Raw genomic sequence first — 21,837 nt, 5'->3', positions numbered from 1 at the left:
TCCACAGTCTTAGAAAGCAAGTTCCAGGACCACCAGGGCAACCCTGAGAAACTCTTTATCAAAAGCCAAAATAAAAAACCAAAACCAAAAACAGACACAGAAACAAAAGCAAAAACAGAAACAAAAAGCAGGAAAAAAGAAAAAGAAAAAAGAAAGTGAGAGAAAGAGAAGGTTTCTTTTAAATTTGAGGTTTACCATAACATAATTTCCCACTCTCCTTTCTCTCCTACAACCTTCTCATACACTCCTCCATCCCTCTTAAATTCCATGTGCACATACATGCCTGAGTGTATAAATGTATAAGTGTCACATGCACACAGAAGGCTGCAGAGGAGAGGCAGGCATTGTAGCAACTAAACAGGAGTTATATGAGGCTATGAGCAGACATATAGGAGCTGAGAACCAAACTCAGGTCTGCTGTAGAAACCTCAAGCACTTCTAACCATTGACCCAGCAGTCCTGCCCCAAACTGTCATGCTGTTTTTGATAAGTTTTGTATCTAGTCAAGAGAGTTCCTTTTCCTTTCTTTTTCTATGTATACAACACAAATGTTTGCTTTTATTTTGTCTTCTATACTAGAATCTATTGGGACTAATATTCTTTGAAATAGGTTACTCTGCTAAAGGAAGCAAAGCAACTATCACTGTGTCCTGGAAAGACGTTAGCCTTCACTCTTACATTCCTGCTATAAAATTAAAGCAAAACATCCATTTCCAATTGGATTAAGACAGAGAAGTCAGGTTAAATGATTCAGAATGATGTAAGACTTCAGATGAAATACTTCCACAAATAATAATAATAATAATAATAATAATAATAATAATAATAATAATAATAATAAAACATATCATGATACAATAGTAACTAGAGAAAACATTTGAACTTAAGAACATCTTTAATGTTAGAAACCAGTTCTTTCTGGGTGATTATGAAAGCAGAATATATTACCACAAATATATATTTAAAGCCCATTCTAGCTTTTGTAAGATTCTATATCATAATCCATTTATAATAAATTACATCTTTTAACACTATAACAGCTCTCTGAAGTTACATTAGTTGCAGCTGAGCAGAAAGAGAAAAACCTACTCAGTTTTTAAAAGAGCTAGGCAGCATGGAACTTGACAACATACTTAAAATAAAGAGCTAAAATGTGCTAAAAATAGTTCATTTCATGGCGAGGAACAGAACATATAAGCTCTGTGTAAGAAAGTAAAAAGAAAAAAGTATCTGTGATACCTGGCCTTGTTGTTGCCAAGGACACCAGAGAGGGAGAGGATTAAACAATATATCAACAATGGTTCATATGTGAATTGTTCATTTTTCATCCTTAAATCTTTAAAATGATATAATCCTTATGACATATCATGTGCTGACAGTCACAAGGAACATTTGCTATAAATGAAAGGGCCACCCCAGACATGATAACAGTTTACTTCGATGAGGAGCAAAACATTTCTTAGAATATACATTCTTGAAACTTGCCAACAGGGAAAATAAATCGTCAATCAGAACCAAAAAAGATAATTGGTTCTGCAGAAATTGAAGTCCACTCAGTTGCAGATGATGGACTTGAAAAAATACAAGATTTTATTAAAAAATATAGGCTTAGTGACATATTAATCTTTTCGAAATATGCTGTTACTTATTGCAGTATATAAATAAATATATATCTGCAATAAGAGAGAGAGAGAGAGAGAGAGAGAGAGAGAGAGAGCGCACATCACCATTTCTTCAACTACAGATAGGTGTGTTTTATAAAAACAAGCATGTATTAAGTCTTCGTTTTGGAGATTGGTTTTACCAAAGATGTAGCTAGTGCATAAAGTAGGTTCATCCACTACAGAAGAGACATTACCAATCAGAGAGCAGTGAGATAATAAAAAGGCAAAATAGTCTTATATCACATATATCACATCATACATATCATATTCTATCGAGATATGATAGTTTCAGTTATGCAGCACAGTATCTCATGCTAAAGAGAGAAGTCACCTTTCAGTTTCATTTTAAGGGAGATACATGCTCCTCCTCAAGAAGGACACGTAGAAAGCTGCATCCTTAACTCCCAAGAGGTAAGCATACTGAGAGCAGGGAGGGTAGTCAATTAAACTGGCTACTGACAACCCTCATACATTCAAGACTGCCTTCCATGAAGAGATATACGTGTACAGCTTTCAACTGAGCTTACTGTAGTCTCCCCAGCAGCAAGTCACTTTCTCCCTAGCGCGCTACCTAACTCCATTTTGTACATCCAACCCCCCTTAAAATTGTGCACAACTTTTCTCAGAGACATAACTTTTAACATATTACAAAATGATTGCTTCATCAAACCTGAGTCTCATAATTGTGAGTCTAGTAGAGTTAATTTATTGCCAAGGAAGAATCTGTTTTTTGAAAGCACGGTCTTTAAGAGGTGATATATTTCTGTCTTTAAAACAGTGGAACGCATGGATTAAATAGACACAGTGATGTAGGTACTAAGAGCTTTTAATTCTGTTATCAATTAGTACTATATGAACCTAAGAAACCTTATATTCAAGGATCATTAAACAATGATGAAGTTATTCATTTAACTAAATAAACCAGTAGCTTATACAGACTTGCTTTTGTATTTGAGCAGGGATTTGATAACTTTTCAATGGATATTCTGTTTGATCTATGATATTGATTTGTGTACACATGCATTCCATTATAACACTGATGGGCTAATGAGAAATATTAAAGTATTTAACTTTGGAGGAGACATTTTTCTCATATTTTATTGAGAATAAATGTCTTTCATGCAATTGATTGAGAAGTTTTCATTTTATGTGCGTGGGTATTTTGCCTGCACGTCTCTTTGTCCATCGTCATGTATGTGTCAATGACCGTGGAGGCCAACAAGTGGTACTGGAGTTAGCAGCTACCTGCTGGGAAAGGGTCATTTGGAAGAGCAATGGTGCTCATAACCAACTGCCATGTCTCTGCCTCATATTTTATGCATTACATTGTTCATATGTCTTGTTAACATTTTAAACACATGGCGCTCAAAAGAATTTTAGAGTGAAACAAATGATCCAGAACAAAACATTGAGTTGCTTTTTCCACACCATAAAGATGCTCAACTCCCATACAATAAATACTGTTAGCTAACTTCCACATTACTTTAGAAAACATTGACATGGTTATCTTAGACTTCAACATGGACAATGTGACATTTGTTCTAATCTTACAGAATGTCTCCAGGGAATAATACCATAGTATTTACTCCAGGTTACTGGAGACTTACACAGGAGTGATGTGATAATTCATGTAAAATATTTAGCATTATCGGTATGTGTTCAATATTAATTATTGGGATTAAAATCAAAATTTCTGCAAGACAAAGGTTATGGTTAATTTTTGGCTTAAGTAGAATACAATTTCAAACTAAGCATTTTCTCCTCATCATTTTTTCTAATAGAATTGGAGATTTATATTTCAAAGTTTATTTCCACTTAGGCTAGGGGAAGTATGCTAAGCTTCCCTTTCTGTTCATGTAGAGAAACATGGATAGTGATATCTAGTCACAGTGGTCATTACTATGTAAAACACCCTGTACAATTTAGCCAAGACTCTTATGTATTATCCACATTACCATACTTTCTCTCAAAACTGAGTCACTCAATCAATTAATTATACTATTATCTTGTAATTTTTTATTCTAATTCTCAGAAAATGGCTTTTAATTCATCATCAGCATGTTGTGCTATTAAGCTCTACTTGGGAATAAGAAAGGCTAGCATCTACAAGCATCCACCCAGGGTTTATGGTAATAATTTCTTTTGCCTCTGTTAATCAAAATCTATATATTGCTACATCTACATCTTGTTCTTATAAATTTCTATCTACTAAAATTTTTATAATTATAATTTTTATAAGGTATAATTTTAATAATTCTTAAAATAAAAGAAATTAGCAAGTATTAATTTGGACAAAAATTATAATTGTGTTCATTTCCCTGTGGTAATGATGATTTCAATAATCATTTGCTTCTCAATTTTCTTTACAACAATAACATCAAAAGTTGGGATATATTAAGACATTATAGCTGGCTAAACATGTGCAGAAATGTATATATGTGCTTTAATGTATAATCCCTTCTCGATGAGATGAAAACATACTTTGATGAAATGATACATACTTTGATGAGCACTTACTTATTTTCCATTCTTAAATCTGCAAGCACAGTATGAAATCATGAAAGCAACAAACATCACTACTCCAACACCAAGTAAGACCATCTCAACCAGGCCCAGGAGCTTTATTTTCCCGGTCACTTGGTTTCTGAACATTTCTGCTTTCTCATCGCCAATGGTCCCAGTCTGCAACCAAGATAACCATTAACGTTATTTTGTTAAATTAATAAAACAAAATAACTTTATGCCATTCTCTCCTTTCAACATTCACATAGGTGTCATCTACCTGTGTCAGCAAGGCAGTAAAATTCACTTCCCGTCTGAAGTTGACCTACTGCACTTGCTGATGTGCGAAGTGACTCCCTTCCCACTTTGATCAGGCTGCCTAGAGCTCGGCAGTGCATGAGCATCCATTTGATCTTTCAGATTCTTTGAACTATTTCACAACTTTCCAAATGTTTCCCGGTGTCAGGGAGAAAGGGCAAAGGTCAACAGCTGTACTTCCTTCGAAGGTTTGTGCAATGCATTTTCTAATTCTGTGACTAATGAATTTAGTAGCTTACAGCAAGACAGTTTACCAGGCGATAGGATTGTGAGTCTAGTCTAACCTGCCTTGATTAGGAATAATTGGTTTTTATCGTCACGATTACATTCAATGAATCATGAATTCTGTGCTATTACATATGTGTTTGTTTCTTGAGTACAAGTAAACATGTAAAACTATATGTCTGTCTGAAAAAGAAACCATAAAATTTAACAAACAGTTCAATGTAATTTAGTTTTTTTTCTAATAGATATATCAAAGTGTACAAGCATATGCACAGGCAGTGTAAATACATTATATTTGAGTACATATATATTATATGTACTACATCTCATTTTATTTATCTTTTATTTTTATTTTTTAATGATTATTCCACTTTGCATCTTAAATGATACTCCCCCTTCCTGGTTACACATCCACCAACCCCTCCTCCTATACTATACTTCCCCGTCCCCTTTGCCTGTATGAGAGCGCTTGCCCACACACCCATACTCTCCTACCCACTGCTGCAGAGTCATTTTAAGTAACAAAATCGTTTTACATAAAAATTATTTTAATGAATAATGAAGCACTAACCTCATTTAGCCACAGTATAGGTACAATGTAAGGTCTCTTCAGATTCTTCAGTGGTCTATAATATACATCGAAAATAATTGTGAGTATGCTTGTACATACCTAAAATATACTTAGAGTAAATAAGCTATTGGAAATCAATTATTCCTGTATATCACTTAAGTTCTCTGGTTTTGTTCTAGTCAATGAATCAATTTTAATGGAAATGTCTCTCATAGTCTCAATTCACATATCTAATATAGATTTCTAATTATATCTTATGGGTTCACAGGTACATATTTTAGTCTACAAACGTACATGACCTAGAAGTTACAGTACTAATAATTGGATATAGGGTACATAAGAAGTACCCTCAACAGTATCCAACTAATAGTAGTTAAAATAGACTATTTCAATAAGCATCAGATCTGATTCTCTTTCAAGTAAAATATGTCTCAGACATTTAACAATTCCATAGTAGCATAAATATGAAAAACTGTAAGACGTTCTTTCCATTTTTCTTCATTCACTTACAATCTTATAAGGAAGTGCTACTAATGCATTAATAAAAAACATTGTTAGGGAAACTCACTCTATTTTTCTAGCTGGCTTGACCAGTATGTTGACCTGCAGTCGTTTTGCAAACTGTAGAGTGAATCCAGTTATCTGAAAAGAACAAATTTAAATAACTATAAACTTCTAAAACATTCCTTTAGAATAGTCAGATTTTGCCTTTTCTATTATTCAAAGAGAGTAATTTTGTATTTAAAAATGAAAGAATTCTTAAGGCTGAAAAATTAGAGTATTTAAATGAATAATGTACATAAGTGGTCATGTTCTACCTGCATTTATATTCATAATTGTATCTATATACATAATGTATGCATGTATATATACATAAATATGGTGAGAGAATTTGTCTTAGCTAACTATAGTTTCCTTTACATTGTGAAATAAACACAATTTTGTTCAGAAAGAAAGAACATTAGTAAAACAATACAAAAAGGCCAATACAGTTCATGTAGTTGCTGAACTATATTTCCAAATATTTATTTCTTCAGAGCCCAGATATCAGTAAAGAACAGTATTACAGACATCTGTTATTTAAGGAGAACTGTAAGTCCATAGCTCGCAGATGCTGAGGGTCAGTTCCAGAGCATGGTTGCTTAACAAGCGTTAGACTATTCAGTATATCCATATTCTCCTTTTAAAGGTTCAAAAAGATAATTATCAAGGTAATTTAAATGCTAATAGTAGTACTAGAGCAACTGTTATATGTTATTCTGGTTATATATTTTGTCTGAAACTTACATATAATCACAATGTGCTTTAATCTCCAATAGCAATGATTCCTTACAAAAGCAAATCTAGTTAAGTGAAATAATAATAATAGTCATAGTAATAATAATAATAATAATAAGGGACAATTACACTAACTTTTATTATTAGAATTCCTTGGTTCCAGGAAAAGCCTTATAAAGTTCCATTTGCTGAAACCAAAAATAAATTTCATGCCATTCATACATCAAAATAGGAAGAAATGAGTTTTATTCTCCTTGACAGTTTCACTGGTCTTAAGGGTATGATCCAAAGATAATTATTTTAACTTAGAGGAATATTAATTAAGTCAGTAAGACAATGACTTACGGGTTCCACATCCAAGTATGTCCTATGCTCATCTTCGTTAGGATTCAAGCCTTCGATAGGTTCTGAGACATCAGGACTTGCATGTAGGAAATGTGGAAGAGAAATGTACACAGGCTTTCCTGAAGACACATTTAAAGAGACAATTGGAAGTAGATTACTGCACAACTCACATATGACTTAAAATATTTGCTAGAGGATAGCCTTTGGTAGATTAAGATACACTTGTTTCTGGAATGCTGATAGTAAAAGCATTACATGCAGTCAGTATTCCGCAAAATAAGAAACAACTGTGACATTTTATTAAACAGTCAGTTGTCTGTTTCTTCACACACTAATTTCCAAAATTCTAATGTTCACTGTTGAACCCAATTGGAACATGTTCAACAGTCGAGTGGTGCTACTCGTACACTGAGCATCTCAGTAGTTTGTTCTTCTTTATCATGATTATTCCATGATCAATACAAACATGACAAGGATGACTTTGAGGTCTGGGCTTTTCCCTTTTTACTGTAGGGGCACAAAAACAACTTATTTTATTCTCTGCTTTCTAGAGGCAGGGGCACTACGATAATGGCAGATGATTAGAAAACTTACTAAATGCTGGGAAATTTTCTTTCTCTGTAACCATCAAAACAACATGGCATAATGCCAGTATGGTTTTCCTAATAAGTCCATTTTACAGTACTAAAACACAACCGTAGCTTCAGGAAAAAGAGCAGAAAGGAAGCATGGGAAAAAAAAACACATAAAAGCAAAACAGAATGTGCTACCACTAAAGATTACATCCCATGAGCATTGTTTTCTTTCTTTTTAAATGTCCCATAAAAAAGAGTTATGGGTTAATATTATATTAGGTGTCAAGATACATTATTCTCATTCATCCATTTCCTTCTTTTTCCTCTTTCATTCAACTAGCAGCCTTTCTCTAAGCTTCTTTGCATGTGAATTTCAATACTAACTCTTCCTTGCTTAAGATCTCATGCTTTCCTATTATGGTCCCTATTGTAGTTTTAAGACCAGAGAGAGAGAGAGAGAGAGAGAGAGAGAGAGAGAGAGAGAGAGAGAGAGAGGAGAGAGGAGAGAGGAGAGAGAGGGGAGAGAGAGAGAAAGAGAGAGATATTTCAGTTTATATTCTGCAGGTAAGAGAATATTTGTGATATTTATCCTTCTGAATATGGCATATTTTGCATAATACAATGTTATCTAGACCAATCTAATTTTACATGATACACGTTAAAGAATAAAATCCCCAAGCATAAGAAATACAAGTTCACACGAACTTTGATAACGAGCACATCTACACACCTTCTTTGCACTTGCCAATGTCCAGCACACCATACGACGTACAGTTATTTGAGATTACTTTTTCAGTGCAGAAACAGTGGTTGTCTGGGTTCTGGAGTGGGGAGGCAAAGGCGTTGGCTGGAAGAACAAATCTGTATACGGGGATTCCTTTAAGGTTCACTTCAGATTCAAACACAGCATAGATGGACCTACATGGGGTTTCAAGAAAAGAGCTTCATATTAGAGAAGTAGATCCTCTTCCTGAATTCTGATCCTTTGCTTGTATCAATTTATATTCTTGCTCTAAGTTATAAAAAGGTCACACATTCCTCATAAAATTTTAAACTCTTTTTTTGTGATTAAATCTTTTTTTTTTTTTATTAACTTGAGTATTTCTTATATACATTTCGAGTGTTATTCCCTTTCCCGGTTTCCGGGCAAACATCCCCCTCCCCCCTCCCCTTCCTTATGGGTGTTCCCCTCCCAACCCTCCCCCCATTGCCGCCCTCCCCCCCACAGTCTAGTTCACTGGGGGTTCAGTCTTAGCAGGACCCAGGGCTTCCCCTTCCACTGGTGCTCTTACTAGGATATTCATTGCTACCTATGAGGTCAGAGTCCAGGGTCAGTCCATGTATAGTCATTAGGCAGTGGCTTAGTCCCTGGAAACTCTGGTTGCTTGGCATTGTTGTACATATGGGGTCTCGAGCCCCTTCAAGCTCTTCCAGTTCTTTCTCTGATTCCTTCAACGGGGGTCCTATTCTCAGTTCAGTGGTTTGCTGCTGGCATTCGCCTCTGTATTTGCTGTATTCTGGCTGTGTCTCTCAGGAGCGATCTACATCCGGCTCCTGTCAGTCTGCACTTCTTTGGTTCATCCATCTTGTCTAATTGGGTGGCTGTATATGTATGGGCCACATGTGGGGCAGGCTCTGAATGGGTGTTCCTTCAGTCTCTGTTTTAATCTTTGCCTCTCCCTTCCCTGCCAAGGGTATTCTTTTTCCTCTTTTAAAGAAGGAGTGAAGCATTCACATTTTGATCATCCGTCTTGAGTTTCGTTTGTTCTAGGGATCTAGGGTAATTCAAGCATTTGGGCTAATAGCCACTTATCAATGAGTGCATACCATGTATGTCTTTCTGTGATTGGGTTAGCTCACTCAGGATGATATTTTCCAGTTCCAACCATTTGCCTACGAATTTCATAAACTCGTTGTTTTTGATAGCTGAGTAATATTCCATTGTGTAGATGTACCACATTTTCTGTATCCATTCCTCTGTTGAAGGGCATCTGGGTTCTTTCCATTTTCTGGCTATTATAAATAAGGCTGCGATGAACATAGTGGAGCATGTGTCTCTTTTATATGTTGAGGCATCTTTTGGGTATATGCCCAAGAGAAGTATAGCTGGATCCTCAGGCAGTTCAATGTCCAATTTTCTGAGGAACCTCCAGATTTCCAGAATGATTTCCAGAATGGTTTTACCAGTCTGCAATCCCACCAAAAATGGAGGAGTGTTCCTCTTTCTCCACATCCTCGCCAGCATCTGCTGTCACCTGAGTTTTTGATCTTAGCCATTCTCACTGGTGTGAGGTGAAATCTCAGGGTTGTTTTGATTTGCATTTCCCTTATGACTAAAGATGTTGAACATTTCTTTAGGTGTTTTTCAGCCATTCGGCATTCCTCAGCTGTGAATTCTTTGTTTAGCTCTGAACCCCATTTTTTAATAGGGTTATTTGTTTCCCTGTGGTCTAACTTCTTGAGTTCTTTGTATATTTTGGATATAAGGCCTCTATCTGTTGTAGGATTGGTAAAGATCTTTTCCCAATCTGTTGGTTGCCGTTTTGTCCTAACCACAGTGTCCTTTGCCTTACAGAAGCTTTGCAGTTTTATGAGATCCCATTTGTCGATTCTTGATCTTAGAGCATAAGCCATTGGTGTTTTGTTCAGGAAATTTTTTCCGGTGCCCATGTGTTCCAGATGCTTCCCTAGTTTTTCTTCTATTAGTTTGAGTGTGTCTGGTTTGATGTGGAGGTCCCAAAGGGAAAACCATTGATGCTGCTTTTACATTTTAAGGCATAACATGGTTAAAAGTATAAGTTTACAATATACGTCCTTTAGTTCTTAAAAATCTTTCAAGGTCAAGTCTACATGTGAACTGTCATGTGGGATATATGTTAGAGAAGGTTTTTACGCTTAAATTCTTCCATCTAACAATATTTATGTGTCTTAATCAAGTTAAAACATTTGTGCTCAATTTAGACATTTCCAGCTTTCAAAAGAGCTTAAAGAAAGAACTACTTGCGGGTGGGGAGTGGGAGAAAGAACCACTCACTTGGTGGGTTATGTGCATGGTGGGCTTGGATCAGATCTCTATCATTTACCCTGTGTCTAATATGAGCAATTCTTTGTGTCAGAGCTCATTCAGGATTCTCCAGCTACTCCTATGTGACAAATCACTGTCCTCAGCAATTATTCTGACATATCTAATCAGTAAATCTATCATCTCATCTTCATGGATAAGACTGTAGATTGAAGGTAGTTGTACTCATGGATATATACACAACCCCACCATTTCAAAAACTTTACTGTGTGGATCTTCAACATAGCTCCGTAACAAATGTGTCATTTTCTTTGGATGTCTTCAGAAAGATAAGATCCTGTTGTTTACACTTGTTTTCTGTATCTTGAAACTTTCTCAGCAGACATGATGAATACTACTCATAAAAGTAAAAGAAAATGGTTTGTACTCTAATGTCGAAATCTGTAAGCTAATTTGGAAGAATCAGTAAATATAAATTCCATTTTGTCACATTTATAATTAAGAAATCAAGAGGAATATTTGTCTAGTTTTTACAAATAGTGGACATAATTATGCTTCCCGTTTTTTGTTTTAAAACGGGGATGGGAAAAGTCTAATATTTACATTCTTGAAACTTACCTGCAAATGTCAGAGGAAAAAAACCTCAGTGTTTGAGACTTCTCAACAAAAGGTGGAAAGGAGGCTGCATCTGTTAAAAATCAAGCAAGTGACTAGAGTTTTACATGATGTGAATTCTAGAAAAAAATCTGTAAATCTCTTTCTAGTATAGTCAAAAGAAATAAAGCATAAACTGCATACAAATTTTAAAGTTACCTAGTAGGATAATTACTTTTAGAAAATAAACATGTATATTTAATTTACTCAAGTACATACAGGTTTTCATTTTCAATATAAAATAAAAGTATCTTTCATTGCTAATGTATAGCATATGAAGTCTTACAGATCATTTCAATCACAACAGATATTCTAGCTATTTTTATCAATACAACACAGCCTAAAGTGACTTGAGAAGAAAACTTCCATTAAAGAGCTCTGTAGATCCTATTGGCCCATGAGCATGTCTGTAAGGGAGTAAGATGATTTGAATAAGAATCACCACATAGATTAAATTTAAATGCTAGCCATCAGGGAGGAAGGTATTAGGTATGGCCTTGTTGGAAGAAGTGGGTCACTGGGGGCTTTCAGGATTCCAAAACCCAAGCCAGATCCAGTGTCTTTCTCTTCCTGCTGCCTCCTGCACTGTCAGCCAGCAGTCATGCACCCCTCCAAGACAACAATGGACTAAACCTCTGAAATTGTAATAAGCCCAGTAAATTTTTTTCACATAAGAGTTGCCAAGGTATATAAAGGTACCTCTTTATAGCAATAGAATATTCACTAAGACAGATCTTGGTGCAAGGGAGTAGGGTGTCACTTTGACTGCTTGTTGGTCAAATGTGGACTTTGGAACTTTGGACTAGAAAAGCAGGTGAATGCTTCAAGCAGAACCATGACAGTAGAAACATGGAAGCTGGTGCTAAAGAAGACTTGAACTGTGGGACTTGACTCAAGATATTTTAAAGGAAAAGAATATTAGTAAGTGGCATAGAGGTCATTCCTGTGATATTTTTCAAAGATTATGACTGATCACTACCCTTCTCAATATATTATATATATATGACTAAGGCTCAATGGAAGAGTTTTGGCTTAAAGGCTATGGAATGGCAAAGGAGATTTTGTCATGTGGTTTGTAGTGGTGACACTTACGCAGAGCTCTTCTGAAAAGGAGCAAGGAAATGCTCAAATTCAGTTTGAGGAGAAAAGGAACGCCAGAAAGTGCAATGAGTTAAGTCCAGTGATCAAGGAGACTAAGAGTTTAAGGAAAAGACTGATGCTAAATGGAATATGGGGGCAACGACCTCAGGGAAAGAGCCACCCAGCTTTACTTCCAACTCGTGCAAAGCAATTACAGAAAACCTCACACAGTGAAGGAAACCATCAACTACCAAATTTGATAAAACTTAACTGAAATAGAGGGCCAAATTCTTGTCCCAGCAATCAGCAGAACTTGGCAGCTTCAGTCATCTCCTAGTTCTAGCTTTAGAGTTAAAGTTATAAATCTCCTTTTGCAAATAAACAAAGTTCCTGAAGTCAAGAATATACCAGGACTGTCCATGAAAGCGTAGAGAACCATTGCATTAAGCTGTGATGGTGAAGTTTGGTTTGCCTTGCTGATGCCAAGACGTTGGAGATGTCAGACCTGGGACAAAGTCCAAGGAGAACTGCAGTGTGGTGCAGAACCGGAGAGAAGTATGTTACTAGCAACAAAGCTGATAGGAGTCAGTCTGAAGTACGCTTTGACATCAGACATGGAAATGGAAAATTTGGAGTTTTCTCATCTGTTCTCAGTCTTGCTTTGTTCCACTGTTTCCTCCTTATGCTCCCCTCCCCTTTGCACTGGTAACATATTGGTGTCCCTGTATGGAGGAAATATGTGATCTGCTATTTTATTTTGCTTTTATAGGGACTTATAAAGAGCTGTCCCTGTCCTCACCAGCCGCAGTACTGGGAGAATGGTCCTTGCATCTTGCCGGGGCAGCATAGTAGAGCTGGCCCTTGATGTAGGAGTTGCACTGAGCCGGTCCCGAGGGTATGAGCACAGGAACCTGTTCTGCCTCATATCTGCTGAGATGTGGCTCGGACTAGACCTCTCTACGCCCTCATCCTTTCACCTCTATGCCAGGTGGGAGAGCTCACGCTTTGGTCATGAGAGTGGCAGAACTGGCCATGTCAGTTACCAACTGTAATGCTTGGCACAGCAGGCCCTGCACCTTGTTTAGGCAGCAGGGTAGAGCGCGCCCTATTTGTGGCATTTGCAGATGAGCCAGGCCTGTGGTGTGAGAGTAAGAGAGATGGAGGACTAACCGGCCTTGACACCTCTCAGGCTCAATTCTAGAGTTTTGAATTAGCCCACCAAGGCATCTACCCTATCAACGAACTCCTGGAGTACATGAAGGTCCTCGTCTTACAGATCCAAAACCACAGGATCTCCACGACATAGGACAACAACAGGATATCCAAAATGAGTCCTGAGGTTCCAGTGTTGATAGCGTATCAGGAGTCAGAGGCTTCATACCGGACTAATGAGTATATTTGCAACGAACTTTTGCAAGGAAAGAAAGTGTGTGGAAATTAAAGGCTACATGGCAGGATACACTGTGACATGCTACAACTTCCAAAATGCCCGGTTGCAAGGGAGGGAGTGTGTGTATGAGGGATGTGGGAGATGAGTGGGACATGGTGTGAAATTCACGAAGAATCAATAAAAAGTTTAAAAGGGGGAATAAAGAGAGAGATTGACTTTAATCTCAGAAGAGACATTGAAGTTTTAACTTAAACAGCTTTTAAAGTTGGACTTAATATACTTTTACATTTTGTGATATGGCTACAAGTCTGTGGGTGCAAGGAGTGGAATATGGTGGTTTGAATACGAATGCCCCCGTAGCCTTATAATTGAATGTTCAGTCATCAAGGAGTGGTACTGCTTAGAAGGAATTAGTAGGTGTGGCCTTGTTGGAGGAAGTGTGTCAGTTTTCAAAACCCCTAGGTAGGTCCGTTGTCTTACCCTTCTGACCTAGTATCCATCCAGATGGAGAACCCTCAGCTACTCTTTAGACCCATGTCTGCTTACGTGCTATCATGCCATGATGATAAGGAACTAAACCCCAGCTACTGTAAGCAAGCTCCAATTAAATACTCTCTTTTATAAGAATTGCTGTGGTCCTGGTGTCTCTTCACAGGAATAGAACACTGTCTAACTGTCTAAGATACAGAGTGTCTTGATTATTATTCAATGGAGGAGGGCCCAGCCCACTGTGAGTACTGCTATTTTCTAGGATGATGGTCCTGGCCTATAAGAGAAAGTTAACTAAGCAAGATCCTAAACACGAACTTGAGAGCAAGCCAGCAAACAGAATCCACACATAAAGTTTTGAAAAAATAGTTCCTGCCTTTAGTGACTGCTCTGAGTTTCTCAGTAGCGAAATAGAAAAATAAGATACATCTTTTATTCCCCATGTAGATCTAAATCAGAGTGTTGTATCACAGCAATACAATGAAACCGCAATTGCAGGTATAATTCAAGTTCCTAAAAACCACACATGGCTGGAGACTATATAAATTACTGACAGATATATGCAATGTCTATTTACTGGTATGAAATAAAAAACCCTAGTAAAGCCACTGTTAAAGTTGTGAATGTGTTTCTGAAGCATCCAACCCTATTATCAGCTTGGCACTTTTCTTGGCATAAATGCTTTTAGTATCCCTAGTGTATCAGCATTGTTCTAGCATTTAACATTAAACAGAACTAATAATTTTTAATTTTTTCCTTGCTAGAATTTCTCATAAATGCTTAAAATATTTTTATACTTAAGATGATATTTTATTGCTTATTCAAATTTCAGTATAATTTTCATGGCAGACACTGAAGAAGTGAAGTTATCACAGAGAAGATAACTCTTCACTGTTCCACTAATGAATATGTCCAAAGTGAACCACCACTGGTTGTGTTTGGGTAAAATGTTCTGGCATATCATTCAATTATAAGTTCATGTGTTTTTCTCATCAAGTTTTATTTTTTAACTTTATAAATTTTGTTCTTGATTTATGCTTATATGAATAAAGAATCAAGAAAGTTATAGTGCTCTTGTTACCAATGTTTGATTCTTTCATTTCGAGGACTAGATAGTTTAAAATTTCCAGACCAGTAGGCATTTGTCTACACTTGAGCATCTAGTGATTAATCAAATAAAAGGTTATATATTGCAAACACTTACATTATTTTTTGAAACATCGCTGCAGATACAGAATAACTAAATCTGCAAATTTCCATAGTCAAGAAATATAAAATTGTTATTAGTGGAGTCACAGTTTTCTTTTGTTTACACGGTCATGTATGTGTGGAGACCAGCGAGAAACTTTGTACATAGCACTATAGATAATGTCCATCTTTAATTTGCTCTTATTGGGACCTGAAGCTTACTGGCTGGGCAGGCCAGTGAAGGAACTCTAGGTATCCACCCATCTCAGCCTACTCAACTGTAGAATTACTACTACACTTAACTATGTTCAATGTTTCCATTCATGGTTCCTAAGACCAAAACTTGGGTTCTTATACTTTTTATCATACTATTTCCTAACCAAATTATATCCCCACTACCCAAGAGATGCTTTTCTGAAAACAAACATTCTAAATGTGTATCATTCCTTTTAGTGGATGTGCTTCAAACCACAAGAAGATGCGATTTTAAATTATGATGGACACATGTTAGCGTCTTTGTTTCACTGTCATTTGTCCCCTCCTAGTCCCATATCGAGAGTCCCTCTCACAGGGACCATCTCCTCGTTACTCATCTCTCTTCCTGTTATGATTACCTCTGGAGTCTGTTTCTAGATCCCTAGTTTCATTACTCACGTTCCAGTCCTTATCACTAATAAATTCCCAAAGCTCTGTTCTCTTCAGTTCCTGAGACCAAAAACAGAGTTCTTAAGCATGAAGCATTCATCGTTCATGACTGTTTAGGGACAGCGTAGTACAGGAGTGTTAGGCTTATATAACAAAGTATTGAAATACTTGACAATTTATTTGGAAAATGACCTTGGAAAACCTTATTGTGACCACTCTATCTTTTCTACTCTGTGAGAAAGAACAAAAGTAAATAAACCTGCATTTCTCAATTGTGTCTTTGGAAAGGTAGCCCCAGGCTTCCTTTGTTATTTAAAGTTTCATCATCTTCATTATATCATTTTCCTATTAAGTATTCCCTCTCCTACTTTGTAAATATTATGTATGTGCTTCTTACTAATTAAAGGCTTTTCTTTGATTTAGATTACTTCATGGTATCTGATTAACATTGTGTTGTACAACCATAATTCATACATGGAAGAACACTGTGTACTTTGTTTTTCATTAAGGACAATAATAACCGTTACCTAACTATATCCTAAAGCAAAGATATTGTTTCTTCGCATTCCAGATCTAATGTAGAACACATTTTTGCATATATTCTTCCTTATAGTATATGTATAACCTTGTTTTATTTTTTCCTTTTCTCCCTCATGCTGACCAACATGTCCAAAATAGGTTGCTTCTGCTCTCCAACCTTGTTGCTTCTACCTAAGCTCTGCTTCTTACTGGGGGTGGGGTGGGTAGGTTATCCTTTGTGAAATTGTATTTATTCACATCTTCATTGTCAGTCTACTACTGAGGAACAATTGACTAATAACTATACCTCTACATTTGTTCCTACCTACTTTTTAGATGACAAAGTCCTAAGAGAGTTACTTTACAAAGAAGAACTGTTCTTTTAATGAAACAAGGCTTATTTTCCATGGTTAATCTGAAAAATCCTATCCCGTTTAGGACATATCCTATTCCCACCCAACCCAAAAATAGACTCTGAATTATACTGACTGGTAATCATAGCCCCTCAACCTGGATTTTCTTGGCTAGAAGAGGGGTAGATTTGTGGGAAAACGTGAAGTTTTTCTCACTATGTTTATGACAACAAAGATTCTTACCTGTGCCATTAATCATGTCGCAATAACTTTTCCAATAGGACAAATTCCTTAGGAATGAAAGAAAGAAGATAAACAAATACTCTCATTTCAAGAACACCATACTCATATTACTCTTTCAACTTTGAAACACTTCTTTCTTCAACACAGTACAGAACAGAGGCGTTGACACTAAAGGTTTAGTAACTATTCAACCTCACTCAATCCATATTTGTTTTCTCCCCTAATCTTATCACTATGAAGGAAATACTGGGCAACAGAAGAGGACAGACCATAAACATAAGCAGCTAGATGCCAAGCTCCTTAGAAAGCACTCTGACAGACATGGTTCTGGAAGAAAATATGAGAGATGTAGATCTCCAAGCAGGAATTGGTTTCCTTGAGAGAAATCAATTATGTGGAAATTTGTTCAGTGTTCATCCTGATAGAAAAAAAGGTATTAAGGACATTCCTGACATGAGCTTCCCATCACATAATAGTGGGAGAAAAAAGAAGAAGAAGGAGAAGCAGAAGGAGAAGAAGGAGAAGAAGGAAGAGTAGGAGGAGGAGGAGGAGGGGGGGGAAGATGAAGAAGAAGAAGAAAAAGAAGAAGAAGAGGAAGACGAAGGAGAAGGAGAAGAAGAAGAAGGACAAGAAGAAGAAGGACAAGAAGAAGAAGGCAGAGTATCAAGGCTGTGGATTCATAGATTTCAAAATATGTAAATATTTAATGTTTACTTTTCCTCATTGTACATTTTACATGTTTTACATTTTTCCCAGTTTATTAATATCAGAAACTCAGAAACCAGTATTAAAATGGGACAGAACTTATTTGTCCTTTATTATCTAAATTATGTATATTTATATCTGGACCAGATTAAAAATATTAGCACTTAATCTCCATGAATATTTTTTAATATTTTGAGTGAGAAATAAAAAAAACACTAGTGCTGTCTACTCCTAAAAATATCTACTAGTTTATCATATACACTGCTGATTAATCTTTTTAAAGGAAGTGGTGTTAGTTATACTTAATGAGGATACATGCATCTAAATCAACTGCATGCACAATCTCACAACCTCGAGGATTCTTTTTCTTCTGATATTTATGAGTTTTCTTCCTATTTTACTGATATCAAAAATTAGTATTCTTCCAGATAAATTGTCAGGAACGGAGATACAGAAAAGTATAGATTCATGAATCTATTGTGTTCTTTAACCTTTTCAAAGGTGGCATTGTATATTATGTTAATTTTCCTTGAAATACTAATTTCATTTTCTATCAGTAGAAAAAGTTGGCATGGCAGTAAAATTATAAAGGTGTATGAATTCACTTTAAACACTCACCTGTTTTGAGTCATTTGGAAAAGATTAGTGTAAGGTATAATTTTTTCATATGGTCATTTTAAAAAGCACAATGTTTGCCTACCTCATAGACTTTTTGATGTTTCAACTCATTATCATCTAATTGTATGGATGAACTGTAGTGTTAGACATGCTGCAGAGAAAAAAATTAATGCTGCATTTCTCTAAGAGAAGCTATGAATAAAGGCAAAGTTTTCATATGTTCATGCTGCTGACTGTTAATCAGGTTGGTTATGAACAAGACAGTGCCGTGAGGAGAATAATGTCTGGCAGAAAAAAAAAAGTTGCTAAGAATTCCCTTTAGCCATGTCTGTTTTATAGGCTGATGCTTGTGCCTTAACTGTAATAGTAAAGTAATACTAATAGCACATTAGAATACCCTAGTCTGCTTGCATCTCTGTCTGTCTGTCTGTCTGTCTTTCACCCTCTGTGTCTATTTTTTCCTGTCTTACTCTCTCTCTCTCTCTCTCTCTCTCTCTCTCTCTCTCTCTCTCTCTCTCACACACACACACACACACACACACACACACACACACACACACACACACAGAGTTCCTTACCTTTTCCCTTTATAGGTATCAATTATGGCAACTTTGCTTATGTTATCCTTTCCATTGAAAACTTTATAAACTCCATCTACAGTGTTATTGTACTGAAAAATATGAATAAAAGATTACTCATGGATCAACATTTATTTACTCTGTCATAACACGTATGCGTACCTTACTTTCACATTTTTCAAAAAGGGGCCAGTCATTCAGCAACATTTTTTTTATCATTTGTGATATATGACACAACATGAATTTTACATTTTGAACTTAAAGTATTTTCATGTTAAAATATAAAGGTTGTCCACAAATAAGTGTTATATGCTCACCCAAAATATAAGAAAATAAGTAACAAGGCTAATAGGTACCTTTCCAGCATTGCTGTGAGTTATCCAGCTGTCATGCTCTCAGGTAAGGACACACTGAGTTAAACTTAACAAAGCTTCTACAGATTCCTAAGTATACTCTAAATTCTGAAGTCATTAGTAGTGGTTACTAACATGAACAAGATCATACAAACAAAATTAAAAACATCTCTCAGCCAAAGAAGGAGCTGCAATGATTTTGTCCAAATAATAATAGACTTTAATTCCTTCAGACTTCTCTGTCAATGTTTAACTAATATACAACGAGTAACCTGAAACATTAGCCACAAGGAACGGAAGAACCGAAGCAGCACTGCTGTCCAGTGTCCAGTATACAACCATCAAAACAGAGACATGGGTTAGCCGTGTTGTTCTTATCATGCTGGGAATCTAAAACTTAAAGCTGAGGCTAAGTAGAGCAGGAATCACCAAGCTGGACTTCTCTCTTCTTCCTCTCAGCTCTCTCTGTGAGCATCCCCTTCTCTCTTTCTCTCCCTGCCCCCACCCTACTCCTTTTATCTGAAGATGTAGACTTCCCTGGCCTCAGTCCTTGGCATCAGTGAACTTGCCTGAGAGTAGTTTCCCAATAAACCTACATTTAATATATATATATATATATGAATTATATATATAGGAATTATATATATATATATATATATATATATATATATATATATATAAAAGAATCACCAAACTGCCATTCTTGAAGTTCACTGGCAATTCTCACTAAGAGAAGCTTGCTGAGTATCTCAAGTGAAAATTCACAGTAACTTATTCATCGAAACTTTAATATAATTAAGGCTCTAGAAAATGAGGAAAGATATGATTATTATGTCTGATTTGTATACAAAGACTTATTAACCTTGATTCTCTAGAAAAATTAAAAGTAAATACAACATGCAAATATTTACAGGTGAATTTCTAATTTTCTATAAGAATAAAATTTGGCTAATTTTTAAAGTAAAATTAATTTAGTCAAACATATTAAGTAATAATTCACTATGAAAACTGATAACATGAAAGATTTTGACTTTAAAAATAATGATATGATATGTTCACAGATTAACTAGTAAGGCTAATAATATGTGAAATTATAAATGTTTCCCATTATCATTTTATTAACATACTTAAAAATATAACAAACATTTATATTTGGTACTTACAGGATAAAACACACCAACTGTGGTACTTATAGGATATGGAATCAAACTCAAGAATGGATCTTCATAACCCCACAAGAGTTCTTTCAAACTTCGTGTTTGGAACATAGAAGACTTGGACTTTTTGATAAATATGTTGAGCACACCTTGAAAAAATGAGTTTTGGTAGATATGTGGTACAGCCTACAAAAAATATCAGTATCTGAGAAATCAGTATATTATATTTCTTAAATAAATGAATTAAATATAACAACTGAGTTCAATTAAAATCAAACAAACCTTTAAAGTCTGCCAAATTTTGCCTAATCTAAAATTATAATTAGTGGCATTTTTTCTAACCCCTTAGAAGATTACTTTTTATAAGAGCTAGTTTTAAATTATACTAAATAATCAATCAATTAAGTCAATTGAGTATGCTGATCGGGTCATCTCTCCAGATGACAAAATAGTACAAAACAGTTTTAGTTTTTTGAAGTAGTAAAACAACTCAAGCCAAATGATGAGGATACTTCTGAGGTTAATTGTGACATGCTCCGAAATGGTCCACATAGCATCTGCTATTCACTTACTGCCACAGCCAGATTGAGAACTGTGAAGTTGTCATTCTCTGTTCCAACAGACAGTGAAGGCTCAAAGATGGCTCCATTGGGTTGTACAAAAGAGACAGTGCTGTCTTTGGGGTCCTGAGTTATACTTTCCTTGGCTAAATAACGAACTCTGAAACAAACAGAAGTCAACGAAATGGGGGGGGGGGTCAAAGTCTTGCATGACAAATGTCTCAATTTATTCAACAAAATCTATTTGAACCCAGAACAAATCACAATTTACACTAAGAGAAATTCATGATAAACATTAGCTATTACCACATCTCTGGCAACTGAACCAAAGGGTATTAAACCTGGAATAGAAAGTAGACTAAAATGAACTGAGTTAAAATAGACAATAGGCTTTGTGAGGCAATGGGGGGAGGATGGGGAGGGGAACACCCATAAAGAAGGGGAGGAGGAGGAATTAGGGGGATGTTTGCCCGGAAACCGGGAAAGGGAATAACACTCGAAATGTAAATAAATACTCAAGTTAATAAAAAAAAAATCTGAAAAAAAAAGCTTTATCATTTATTCTCCGTTGAGTAAGATACTTAAGCAACCTAACACTGAAAGAACCCAAGGCACTAAATTCCTAGTAATGCCTTTCTCATAAAATATCTATTTAACATTCAGGTACCATCAGTATCGATTCAAGTAAGGCTACAGCAATTTCAGAGACTTCAATGCAGGGATGACTAAGTGAAACAAAAGCTAAATAATTATGATTCATTTTTTTTCCTAACTGGCACTTACAACATCAAACCAGTAGATGGCA

General features: G+C 35.9%; 1 protein-coding gene across 13 annotated transcripts in view; it reads right to left on the bottom strand.

Annotated features, from left to right (window-relative positions):
* Cd36l2 (CD36 molecule like 2) overlaps positions 1 to 21,837 on the bottom strand; it is a 54,954-nt gene that overhangs the window by 13,236 nt on the left and 19,881 nt on the right. For 4 of the 13 annotated variants that reach the window (XM_087655694.1, XM_087655695.1, XM_087655692.1 and 1 more), the window contains exons 4-13: positions 21,045 to 21,192; positions 20,479 to 20,658; positions 18,963 to 19,054; positions 17,062 to 17,108; positions 11,119 to 11,188; positions 8,209 to 8,396; positions 6,904 to 7,022; positions 5,849 to 5,922; positions 5,281 to 5,335; positions 4,182 to 4,346 (exon numbers count right to left, since the gene is read on the bottom strand). In XM_087655694.1, coding sequence (XP_087511820.1) covers positions 4,182 to 4,346; positions 5,281 to 5,335; positions 5,849 to 5,922; positions 6,904 to 7,022; positions 8,209 to 8,396; positions 11,119 to 11,188; positions 17,062 to 17,108; positions 18,963 to 19,054; positions 20,479 to 20,658; positions 21,045 to 21,192 — 1,138 coding nt within the window. Of the gene's footprint in view, positions 1 to 876; positions 4,347 to 5,280; positions 5,336 to 5,848; positions 5,923 to 6,903; positions 7,023 to 8,208; positions 8,397 to 11,118; positions 11,189 to 17,061; positions 17,109 to 18,962; positions 19,055 to 20,478; positions 20,659 to 21,044; positions 21,193 to 21,837 lie in introns of those variants that run through there. The other 9 variants (XM_087655690.1, XM_087655689.1, XM_087655688.1 and 6 more) reach the window with 4 other exon arrangements.

This window comes from Rattus norvegicus, chromosome 4 (assembly GCF_021556685.1).
Source record: "Rattus norvegicus strain SHRSP/BbbUtx chromosome 4, alternate assembly SHRSP_T2T, whole genome shotgun sequence".
NCBI lineage: Eukaryota > Metazoa > Chordata > Mammalia > Rodentia > Muridae > Rattus > Rattus norvegicus.
This window is presented reverse-complemented; position numbering and strand designations above follow the sequence as displayed.